We start from the raw sequence: 12357 nt of genomic DNA, 5'->3' as shown, positions 1-12357 counted from the left end.
GTAGAGTTTTCGAATGACTTCAGATGATGCGGTCACAGAATGGTTCTTATTTAACATGCTTCCTTCCTGACACGGACAATGTTAATTTTTGCTCTTTTTTTCCGCCCTTCTTCCACCAGCCATATATTTTTAATTTTTCTGGCGACAAAGCTTTATGAAGGCTTGCAATGGGATGAGTCATCATTTGTAAGACACCATTCACTTTACCATATAATATAGTGAAAAAAAGAGGTTGGATTAAATGGTAAAGAAAACACAATTACGCTATTGAATTTTTGGGTTCAGTGTACAATAAAAATGACCTGTTGGGATGACGCTTCAGGTCAGTACGATTACAGTGATACCAAACGGGTGTAGTTTATTCTAGATTTCACTGGGTTAAAAAATGTAGATATTTGTAATAAAAAAAAAAAAACGTATTGGTTTGTGTCACTATTTTCTAACAAACGTTTTAATTTTTCATATGATTGAGTTGCATGAGTGTTTATTTTTTGTCAAATACATAAAGTTTTAATTGCATTCTTGGGGGGGGGGAGTGAGGTGATCGAAAAATAGCAATTATTATTATTTCATATGACTGAAACAGATTTTTCATACATTTGACTTTTATGGATGTGGCAATACCAAATAGTTTTATTTATTTTGGGAAAAGGGGGGTGATTTTTTTTATTATTAAAAACCTTATATTTTTTATTACCCCAGGATGTACTTAAACCGCAATCTACCCTATGCTGTTGCACTATATACTGAAAATAATCTATGAAGTTAGGTGGAGCGCATAAATGCTGCTGACAGTGACTGATAGTGGTGTTCAGTGGCTAAATTGCAGTGTTTGGAGCTAGGTCTGACTGCGGCCATTAGAGGCAGATTTCAGCTGTATAACACAGACAGCACCCACCATGGACACATGAGCGCCCAACGCTGCCCAGTAGATATCGGAAAGGTGTTAGTTGCTGAAATTACCTTTTCTTTTGGGGGAACAGGTCAGTACATGCACACATCTGTGTTTCATGAGAGTTGCATTTGTACTAGAATTAAAGAGGATGTCCACTACTTTAGCACTGATGGCCTTAACTTAGGGTAGGTCAACAATGTCTGATTGGGAATAGCTGATCGGCAGGGGTGCCAGGTATAGGACGCCGACCAGTGTTGGCAGCAGGTAGACAGAAATACTCAGTTCCGGAGCTGCCCTGTCTTCTGATAGCACATCCACTTCGTATTGATTTTAATGGGAGGCGGATGTATAGTATTTGACCGAGGCCACTATCAGAAGGCAGGGTAGCTCCGAAACTGAGTATTTCCAGCTGTCTACTGCCCCCAGCACCGAAAATAGCTGATCGGCGGGAGTGTGTGGTGGCGGATCGCAGCTGATAAGACATTGATGACCTATCCTAAGGTTAGGCCATCAATGTAAAAAGAGTGGACAACCTCTAATTGAAAATCTAGACCACAATGTTTTATAACAAAGCATATAATAGGTATAGAAACCATTTATTCTAAGGGGTCTTATTAAATGATACATAAGGGATCATTTAGGTTTATTGTATGTATTACACCCTCCATGATAGCTAACATAATATTCAGGAAAGGCTTGTGTCATATTTTCCAGTCTGATTCCTAAGTAAAAATACTCCATAACAGACCTGAAATTATTTCTTATATATTTTTTTATACAGATCATATATTTAAATATATTTAACCATTGAAATATCTTCAGGTCACACAATTACATTAAAAATACATAGATGTGACAAAATCAATTACAACCAAGATTGTGTGCCTACTTGACGAAAAAAATAAATTGTCAAGGAGTGCTACACGCCTGTTATCACATCTGGGTACTCGCTCATTACACAATTCCCATATGCTTGCAGTAGTCCTCATGAGCCGTAAGCCACACTTGATGGAGCCATGTGCTCTACTACTGTGACATATTTGTAAAGGCTGGGCTCACAAAAGTCTAAAAAAAATTTATTTTCATCCAGGTAAAAAAAGGAACATTTTTCAACCGTATGATGGTCCTTATGCAATCCATATTGCATCAGTATTTTATATCACCAGTTATTAACATTTACAAGACCAGATAGTTTGCTCTATTAGAAACTGCAGTGTATCTTTAAACAATCAGATGTTATATGGATAAGGAGTATGGGAAGTGTTTTGCTCTGCGCACCCATAGACTTGAATGGGCAAATCCCATCCAACATATGGATAAAAACCTCATCTGAATAGCCTAGCTGAATAACATAGATCCTAGTGGTGTCCGTATTATGTCCGATTTTTGTATGGACAGCACTTAGACTTAACATATTGCCATGAACCTACTCTAAGGAGCTTTTATGAGAATAGCAGACCCGAGAGCAACAAAAGTTTTGTTTTGTTTTTTTAAATCCTACAGAGCTATAAAAACATTTAATTTCATTCATTGGTCTGTATCAGTTACGTTACATATAAATACATCCGTTGGTGCAGCTACTGAAAACCTACATAGTCTGATTGCCATTTACAAAAAGAAAAGAATATTTACATGATTTTTACAACATTCAAAGTCTGAGCAATGCACGGTTTACTATATTATAGGCAGTATTTATCAAGTACATAATAACCTTTTTTACTTATATAGGCATTTAGCTGGTTATGTATATACGGTGTCCCCTTAACAACACTGATACATATATACATACATTGATCATTACAGGTATGTGGTGGACTGTCCATTAACACTGAGTAATCTAGGCAACTTTACATAGGACAAAATAATTGGATTGAAAATAGAGTAAGAAGAGTAGCTGATTGAAACAGGCACAGAAATAAATCCAAAAAGTGGACATTTATTAAAATAAATAAGTAAAAATAGGTACATAAAAGAGCAACACAAATACTCTATGAATGTGTTCTGGTCACACTAAATGCTGTAATGTCAGTAAACAGATAATTTTCCCCACATTTCCAATGACAAAACACAACAACATGTCTTGGCACTTCAAAAAGTCTACATTGTGTGTGTCCTACTACAGCATCCAATCTAGAAAACATTCAGAATGGTCTCTTCTTGGCATTAAGATTGTGCTCCCCTTATCAATAGATCATACTTAAAAATGAAAGAAAAGTCCTATTTCATCCAGTTGGTTGTACGGCTCATTGGCTTTAGTGAGCAATAGCCTGCAATGGGCCTGTATTAGGCAATAATTCGGAGGGGACGTCACACGGACTGCATACAGTGGGCAGAAGGTTTAGATGTCTCAGAAATGCCCTGAATACAATCACATTTTCTAGGTGTCCTAACTATGCAAGATAGAATCATAGCTGCAACAATATATTAAAAATGTATTTAATTTTTAACATAGCTGTATGACAATTTAAGTTGTAGTCTTGATTGGACTACAGTCTTTTCACCATACAGTGAACTGAAACATGGAAAAAAGTGGGATAAAATGATAATAAAAAGCAATTTTTCTATGTTTTGGAGGGTTTTTTGTTTGGTGTGCATTGTATCATAAAAATGTCCTGTAAACTTTATTCTCCAGGAAAGTTTGATTACGGAAATCTTAAACTTGCATGGCCTTTTTGTAACTTAAGTGAAAAAAAACAAAAATTCTGAAGTTTGTAAAAAAAAAAAAATAAAAAAAAAAAAAATTGTTCTTCCAAGATCTGTAACATTTTTCCTGTCAATTGAGCTTTGAAAAGCTGTATTTTTTGGTAGTGAGCCGACAATTTGGGAAACATACAATATTTTGATTGCATGAGGTGTGGTGACAAAAAAACCCAAAACATTTTGGAGTTTCAATTTTAGTTTTTCTTTATGGTGTTTATAGTATAGGTTAAACGATTTCATATTTTGATATCAGACTTTTACAGACACAGCAATATCGAAACATGGCTGTTTTCTTTATTTTAATGGATAAAGACAGAGTAATTTGTATTGTTATATTAATAGTTTAATTTAAATGGCCACTGGCTGGGTTTCACTTGTACCAAGATGGCAGTCATGGTAAGTGATGCATACCCTGTGATCGTGTCACTGGGAGCTGAGGTGCATGTGGAGCAGGTTCAGCTCATGAACCCCTTTCATGCATGTGGACCCCAGTGTGGACGAAGGGGTTAAAAATTTGGCAGATCCTGAAAGATTAAGGTGGCCACATTAGATGAAAGTAGGCTGAAATCTTCAGTTTAAAATGATTATAGGCAGACAATTGTCATGTTGGCATTGTTCGGCCTCTCTGGAAGCCTTAGGGTGCTCATTGCCGAGTGCTTCTGTAACATAACTGTACAGTTTAAAACTTTAGTTGATTACGAAAGCCAAAATATTCTATAGAGGACAACATGTCATTTCACTAAAGATTGACTGCAGGAAAACAAATTAATTCTTAAAGGTATTTAAAGGGAACCTGTCAGCAGAAATTTCGCCCAAAACCTAAAAGATTCCCACTCTGCAGCTCCTGGGCTGCATTCTAGAAAGGTCCCTGTTATTATTGTGCCCCATGTGAGACCAAAATAAAGCCTTTATAAAGTGGTACCTTTTTGTATGCAGCTTCTGTAAATGGGACACGGGGGTGGGCTTTCTGCCGTCCGTTATTCTGCCTCCTGGTCCTGTATGCCGCCCCCATCGCTCCTTTCCATAGCTGATGCACCGCGCACTGCTCCAGCCATCCCCGCGCATGCCCAGTGCCAGTCTCACGGGACTGAGCAGTGTGACCGCTGGTGACGTGTGCACGATGACGTCCCTTTGTCACGTGATAGGGGCGTGTTCAAAATACTATCACGTGACAAAGGGACGTCATCCCTGGAAGCAGCCCATACAGTCTAGCATCTACACTGAGCACAGTGTGACCGCTGGAGAGGTTTGCGCGCTCACGAGATTATGGGCGGGTACTTGCTGATAACAGTCACAGTCCCGCCCATAATCACTTGCCTGTGCACACGTCACAATACAATAATAACAGGGACCTTTCTAGAATGCAGCCCAGGAGCTGCAGAGGGGTAATCTTTTAGGTTTTGGGCGAAATTTCTGACGACAGGTTCCCTTTAAGTGGTTTTCCAAGCACACAGATTATTAAAACTTTATAAAGAATATCAGATGTGAAAAAAATACTAATTTTCTTATTAAAAAAAAATATCTGCTCCGTTCCTGAGCTGTCACTTCTGGTGATGTGACCTTCAGCTCCTTACCTGCTGCTGTAGTCCATGCAATGCACGCATAGCAGAGAGTGCCCGTCTGTGCCTTGAAGGGCTCAGCAGGTAGCTGGGCAGTGTGGTAGGGATGGTGTTGTCATAGTAGGGGCATGGCATGTAATCCTGGCAAGTTAGAAGTGACACAGGGAAGAAGAGCCAGGTGAGGACATAGACATTGCCAATTCCACACAGAACAAGTAATCTTATCAGATTGTGGCTTTAGCTAGAAAGTATGGAGTTAGGATGGAGTTAGGTGTTCCAGAATACTATATTGCCGTAGAATTAATGACTACATTACATTGCTTCCCCACAGTACACTGATCTAGTGTGGTGTCAGCACATGTCACATTACTGACTGTAGAAGAAGGTGAGGATACACCAGTTGTTGGGAGGAGAAACTGGGAGTGCAGAGATTTCTTCTGTCTTGAGACTATATAGGAGTCTCTAGATGGTGCTTTGTAAGTGGAGTGTGTGGGCATTGAGAGTAAGAGCAAGAAACAGATAGAGCTTTGCTTCTTAGGAAATGTAGTCTAGATGCACAGAAGGAAAATAGGCAAGATATTACAAGATGCAAACAATAAGCAACAAGAATACCTGCAGGGTGTTGAATTGGATCTACAAAAAGAAAATAAAAGGTAACAGGGGTTTGAAGATTCATTGTAGTGACAGCCATATAAATTTTTTTGTGCCCAGAAAACCCCTTAAAGGATTCCAGAAAATGTCTTAAACAAAAGAGTCGGGAAAGGTTTATTCAATAATAAAGCTTCACCTTCCATTGACATAAAGTGCACTTAGAAAGCTAATAATCCATTAAGAGACTGACACTTTGGACATCTGCGACTCATACAACATATAAATGTAACATTGCTTAGATGTGCTGATTTACTGCTCAGCTTTCTCATACTTAAAATTTCTCTGGGGTGTTGATCCTTGAAAGAGAGAACATTAACTTACTGGCAGAGGTGAGCACATAGGACCTCAAATTGTGCAGCGCTGGGGGAAGGGGCTATGAGGACAGACTGTGCATGGAGAAAGACTACTAATAAGAGAAGGGCTGACTAGATGACCAGTCACTATTTCATATAGCGTATTTATATTATCCAGTGCAATGATACATGCATATATTCTGTTCTCCAATATAATTAAGTGCTAGCTATTTATTAATGTAAACATAGTAGGAGCCTGACTGCAGGGTACTATGAAATACATACAAAAATACATGAATAGTAGTTAAATTGCCAGTTCTGACTTCACATTTCAGCTATACTTGTCTTTACAGACTTGCATCCTTCATTAAAAAGAGATGGGAACACAGATGCAGGAATGAATGCCTCAGATAACACACAGCTGCCTTATTCTCTAGCTGCCGTGTATCTAACAAATTTACATGTGCCTTCTTATTTACCCATCAAGTTAGTGTTGCACGTCTGTGGCCGATTGTCAAATCTTCTTGCGTTTTACTTTTAAACATAGTATCCATCATACAAGGAGTCTTTTTGGGGTGGAAAAGTCCTATTTTAGCGCAGTCACAAAGGAATGTGCACCAGCTCCTGTATCCGTCACTTCCTCTTTGTATGGTCGTGAGCATGAAGACGCAAGTCATATTTTCAGATTTCCTCCCAGAAAAAACTTTCATCAAGAAACTAGCCAAGATGGACTTGTAGATGAATGTTAGCTCAGATGCGACAATCAGAGGTTTAACACTCTCAAAAACCGCAGCCACAAGTTGTCAATGGCTTATTACTTGACATACATTTACTACTGTGGGTTAGGGCAGCTCCAATTCGCACCGAAAAGTCTGCAGGAAGTACACGATTCTCATATTGTAACAAAGGCATAGACAATTCAAGCCAACATGGCCATTAGAACCACAGCAAGTAAATAGCCCATCACTGCTGCGTGATTTTAAGGCATTGTCTTTTTTTTTTTAAATAATTTAAAATACTTTATTGTCTGGACACATAGTAAAAGCAACAGTTCAAGGTGGAATAGTAAATGCACATATGAGAGCAGACAAAAAACCCACGTTTTCAGTGTAACCACTTGCTCTAAGATAGACACTCCAAGAAATGGGCATATATTCAGAAAATACAGAGCGCGCTTGAGGAACATATGTTTCTCCAGTGTGACCTGGATTCTTTAACATTCTTCTACTATGGACGGTGAAACCTACAATAGAAGAACACATTAAGGCAGTCAAATTTATATATTCAGTATAAATCACAGGTGTTTGAAGTGCATTTCAGGAGTCTGTTGTATAAACAAAAGTTCTCTACATCACAACCCAATACCACTGAGTGGAGTCGTGTTTTTTCACCCTGAGGGTACTGTGACTCAGGCAAGCAAGTCACAGAAAATCCAACGAGGTTGGACTCTTTGTGCAATGCAATCCCATTCATTTGAATTGCGTTGAGATGAAGCAGCAACACTGAGCAAACCTTAGTCGTGTGACAGCGCTAGCGGTCAAAGTCACCATGTGGCCCTAGCCTAAATGAGAAAACTCACCTTGTAAACTGGCGACTTTCTTCATGCACCTCCATTTCTGTACTCTTAAACTCGTTAAGCTCTTTTCTTATGGCAGCCTGAAAAAAGAAAAAAAAAAAACAAAAAAAAAACAAAACTTAATCTAAGTATGAAAAATAGCTGTACAAATAGAAACTCATCTACCTACAGAAAGGAATAAGGGTCTCTATAAAGGCAATTCACTGCTGCTCTAAATTACTTAAAACAATGGAATTATTTCAACAGAAACCCCTACATATTATAATGATGTACATGACAAGCACACTTTACCGATTGTGTCCAACCATTTCTATATAAATTGTTAGCTAGTGAACAGGGCCCTCACTCCTCGAACTGTTGAACTGTTATTCTGTAATTTCTTTATTGTCATTACATATCCCTACATACAGTTGAAACCAGACGTTTACAGACACTATCTAGAGAGACACATCTGCAGGTTTTTCTCACTATCTGACATGAAATCAGAATAAACCTTTCCTGTTTAAGCTCAAGTAGGATTACCAAAATTATTTATATTTGCCAAATGCCAGAATAATTAGTGAGAGAATGTTTTAAGGCATTTTTATTACTTTCTGCAAAGTCAAAGGTTTCCAAACACTAGGAGTACTATGCCTTTAAACAATATGGGACAGCCCATATGATGATGTCATGTCTTTGGAAGCTTCTCATAAGTTTATTGGCAACATCTGAGTTAATTAGAGACACACCTGTGGATGTATTTTATTGCACACTTGAAACACACTGCTTCTTAGTGTAGCATCAAGAGAAAGTCAAAAGATATAAGGCAAGATCTCAGGGAGAGAATTATGGACTTGCACAAGTCTGGTTCATCCTTTAGTGCAATCTCCAGATTCCTGAAGGTGCCTCGTTCATCTGTACAAACAATTATTGGCAATTGTAAGGGGGTGTAAGGCTTGGTTGCCCCACACCTGCATGTCTACTGTGTATAAAACATAATGTCTAAAGTTTATGTAATGGTGTAATGTGTTTAAACGGCCACTAGGTGTCCACAATGTGTAAGTTGCTTCCCTGGTACTCCTGGGCTAAAGGGAGTTAATGAAGGGGAGGGGCTTAGTTTGAAAAAGAGCCGTTAAGAAGTAAGTTGGTGTGAGGAGAGTCTCTGAGGGAGAGGAAGAAACTGGGTCTGTGAGAGACATGGTGGAGGAAAACCCCAATAACTTTAATTTAGCGTGATCTTCTGCGTCGAATCCGGGTGCCGGACGCGCAGTGTGGCCTGGGTGGTGGCCATTCCCTGGCGGAGACATGCGAATCCCCTCAGTCAGCGAAAGGTTGGTGGGCCCTTGAGAGAGGAGTAGGTCCTAACTGTCTGGAAACAACAATGCTTTTATTCAGAAAAGTCTGTCAGTGTGTGGTGTTTGAGGGCACTGGGACCTGCTACAACAACCGGCAGCTGGGAAGCGGTCCTAAAGATGGAACAAGCCCTGGCCTCCGGCCTGCAAGTAAGTGCCCCGCACCACAAGTCCCAGCAACCCCACCACCCATCTAACACAAGTAGAAACAAGATAGGAATGTTCAGCCATTATACCAGTCAGGAAGGAGACGAGTTCGGTGTACCAGAGGGGATTGTGCTTTGGTCAGACATGTGCATATCAACCCAAGAACAAAAGCAAAAGACCTTGTGAAGATGCTGGCGGAAGCTGGAAAGATTGTGTCATTATCCACAGTGAAACGAATACTGTATCAAACATGGGCTGCAAGGCCACTCTGTTAGTAAGAAGCCATTACTCCAAAAGAAGCATAAAAAAGCCAGATTAATGTTTGCAAATGCACACAGGAATAAAGTCCTTAATTTTTGGAGACATGGCTTCTGGTCTTACGAAACTAAAATTGAACTATTTGGGCATAATGACCATAATAATTTTGTTTGGAGGAAAAAGGGAGAAGCTTTGGAGTCTAAGAAGACCATCCCAACTGTGAAACACGGGGATGGCAGCATCATGTTGTGGAGTTGTTTTGCTGGAGGAGAGACTGGTGCACTTCACAAAATAGATGGCATCATGAGGAAAGAAGATTATGTGGAAATACTGAAGCAACATTTCAAGACATCAGCCAGGAATTTAAATGCAGATGTGTCTTTATAGATAGTGTATGTAAACTGTAATTGTAAAGTGTCACGGAATGCATTGGTGCTACATAAATAAAATTACTACTATGTAGAGAACACTGTGCATGCAAGTCTACAGTGCCTTGAAAAGGTATTCATACGCCATGAATTTTTCCAATTTTATTTTTCACATTACATCCACAAATGTACTTTATTGTGCTTTTCAGTGATATACCTACACATAGTAGCAAGTATTTGAAGTGTAAAGGAAATATATTACATGGTTTTCTAAATATTTTAAAAATATAAATCTGAAAATTGTGAGGTGCATTTGTATTCAGCTCCACTTCTCAATACTTTCTGGGGACTAGCTTTCACTGCATTTACAGATGTAAGTCTTTTGGAGTATGTTTCTACTAGCTTTGCAGATTTAGGCCCGTTTCACACGTCAGTGAAAAACAGTGATGTTTTTCACTGGCGTGTAAAACACGCACATGTCCTTGTGTGTGCCGTGATTCACGGCACACGTGGGTTGTCTAAGTGCAATCCGGGCTCCATTCTCCGTGGCCCGTGATTGCACTTAGAAAACTACTCACCTGTGCGCGCTCCCGCTCTCCATGGTGCTGATCAAATGTTTATTATTTTAAAAGCACGTTTTTTTCTGGCACGTGTTTCACGGACCACACCACTGCGTGGTCCGTGGAACATCAGTGATGCCAGAAAAAAATGGACATGTCTCCGTGCGGCAAACACGCACACGCGGGTACGCCGCACGGAGACACGTGCAGTGAAAAATCACTGACGTGTGAGCAGACCCATTCATTATAATGGGTCTGCGTATGTCAGTGATTCTGGTACGTTTAAAAAAAAGCACAAACGTACCAGAATCACTGACGTGTGAAAGGGGCCTTAGGAGGTTTAAGTTTTTGACCATTTCTTTTTTAGAAAAATAACTAGCTCAGTGAGATTCGATGGAGAGCATCTGTGATCAGAAATTTTCAAGTCTTGTCACAGTTTCTCAATGGGATTTAGTTCTGGAGTTTGACTGGTCCATTCACACACATGAATATGCTTTGGCCACTATAGCTCTGGCAGTATGCGTTCGGTTGTTGTGCTGCTGGAAGGTGTACCTACATCCCTATCTCAGGTCTCTTAAAGCATCAAATAAGTTTTTCTCCAGAATTGCCATGTATTTAGCTCCATCCATCTTCTCATCAGCTCTCACCAGATTTCCTGTGCTTGCTGAATAAAAGCATCCTCACAGCATGATACTGCAAACACCATGTTTGATATTGGGAATGGTGTTTCAGGGTGATGGTTAGTTATCTGCCACACATAGCATTTTGAATTTAGCTTAAAAAGTTTTACTTTGGTCTCGTCTGACCAGAGCACCTTTTCACATGCTAGCTGTATCCCGTACATGGCTTTTTGCAAACTCAAATGGGACAACTTATGACTTGCTTTCAAAAATGGCTTTCTTCTTGCCAGTGTTCCATAAAGGCCAGATTTGTGTACTATAAGTCTAGTAGTTTTCCTGTGGACAGATTCTTCCTCCTAAGCTGTAGATCTCTGCAGCTCCTCCAGAGTGACCATGGGCCTCTTGACTAGTTGTGCAATAAGTGTTTTTCCCGCTTGAAATGTCAGTTTAGGTGGAAGACCAAGTTTTGGTAGGTTTGCAGTTGTACCATAGTACTTTAATTTTTGAATAATGGATTAAGCAGTACTCCATGAGATGTTAAGAGCTTGGGTTATTTTTATTTATTTATTTTAAATAATCTAACCCTACTTTACCCTTTTCTACAACTTTTTCCCTGACCTGTCTGGTGTGTTCATTAGTATTCATGTTGCTGTTCAGTTTCTACTGTACTCAAACAAACCTCTGAGGCCTTCACAGAACAGCTGTAATTTTACTGAGAATATATTACACACAGGTAGACACAATTTATTAATTAGTTGACTCCTGTAGGAAAGTTTTTACTCAGTATTTAATGTAGAGATATTAGACTACAGCGATATCAGGCTCAATACAAATGCCCATCACAATTTTCAAATTTATATTTTTAAAATATTTAGAAACTCATGTATAATTTCCTTTACATTTTACAAATAATTAGTGCTGGTATATCACATAAAATCTAAGTAAAATACATTTAAGTGCCATAGCCATATATAAATAACACAGAATACACACAACTCTACACAGAGCGCAAAACATAGATCCTACAATTGAAACTAAACCAGTTTATCCATTATAAATGTATTCTTTCAGACTCTATGAAGATCTATACATTAGGAGTTGATGCTTAATAACTATGACATGAAATACCGTTCCTGCAGTGTTAGCCATAAATTACGAAAGCCTCCCCCAATCCAATGCTTTGCCATTTTTTCCCGGGTAATCTTTGCTGACAATGGTATTATTTTCTACATTTCTACTGGGCAATGTTCCAATCATAATGATAATTGTTATGCTAAAGAAGCTGTAGCTGTTGGAGTATTGCCTTAGGTTGCAGAGAACACCGGTCACATTGCATCACACCTGTTAAACTGACAGGCACAGTGCCTTTTAATCTGCTCTAAATAGGTTTAAAGGGTTT

At 39.1% G+C, this 12357-nt stretch overlaps 1 protein-coding gene across 4 annotated transcripts in view; it reads right to left on the bottom strand.

Annotated features, from left to right (window-relative positions):
- Positions 1-5893: 5893 nt before the first annotated feature.
- PHACTR2 (phosphatase and actin regulator 2) overlaps positions 5894-12357 on the bottom strand; it is a 352744-nt gene continuing 346280 nt past the window's right edge. For all 4 annotated transcript variants that reach the window (XM_075339808.1, XM_075339806.1, XM_075339809.1 and 1 more), the window contains 2 exons: positions 7678-7754; positions 5894-7341 (listed from right to left, as the gene is read on the bottom strand). In XM_075339808.1, the coding sequence (XP_075195923.1) occupies positions 7326-7341; positions 7678-7754 (93 nt within the window). In that variant the 3' untranslated portion in view covers positions 5894-7325. The remainder of the gene's footprint in view (positions 7342-7677; positions 7755-12357) is intronic.

Source organism: Anomaloglossus baeobatrachus, chromosome 3 (assembly GCF_048569485.1).
Source record: "Anomaloglossus baeobatrachus isolate aAnoBae1 chromosome 3, aAnoBae1.hap1, whole genome shotgun sequence".
NCBI classification, from domain to species: domain Eukaryota; kingdom Metazoa; phylum Chordata; class Amphibia; order Anura; family Aromobatidae; genus Anomaloglossus; species Anomaloglossus baeobatrachus.
Note: the sequence above shows the minus strand (reverse complement) of the source record. Positions and strands in the feature narration are given on the sequence as shown.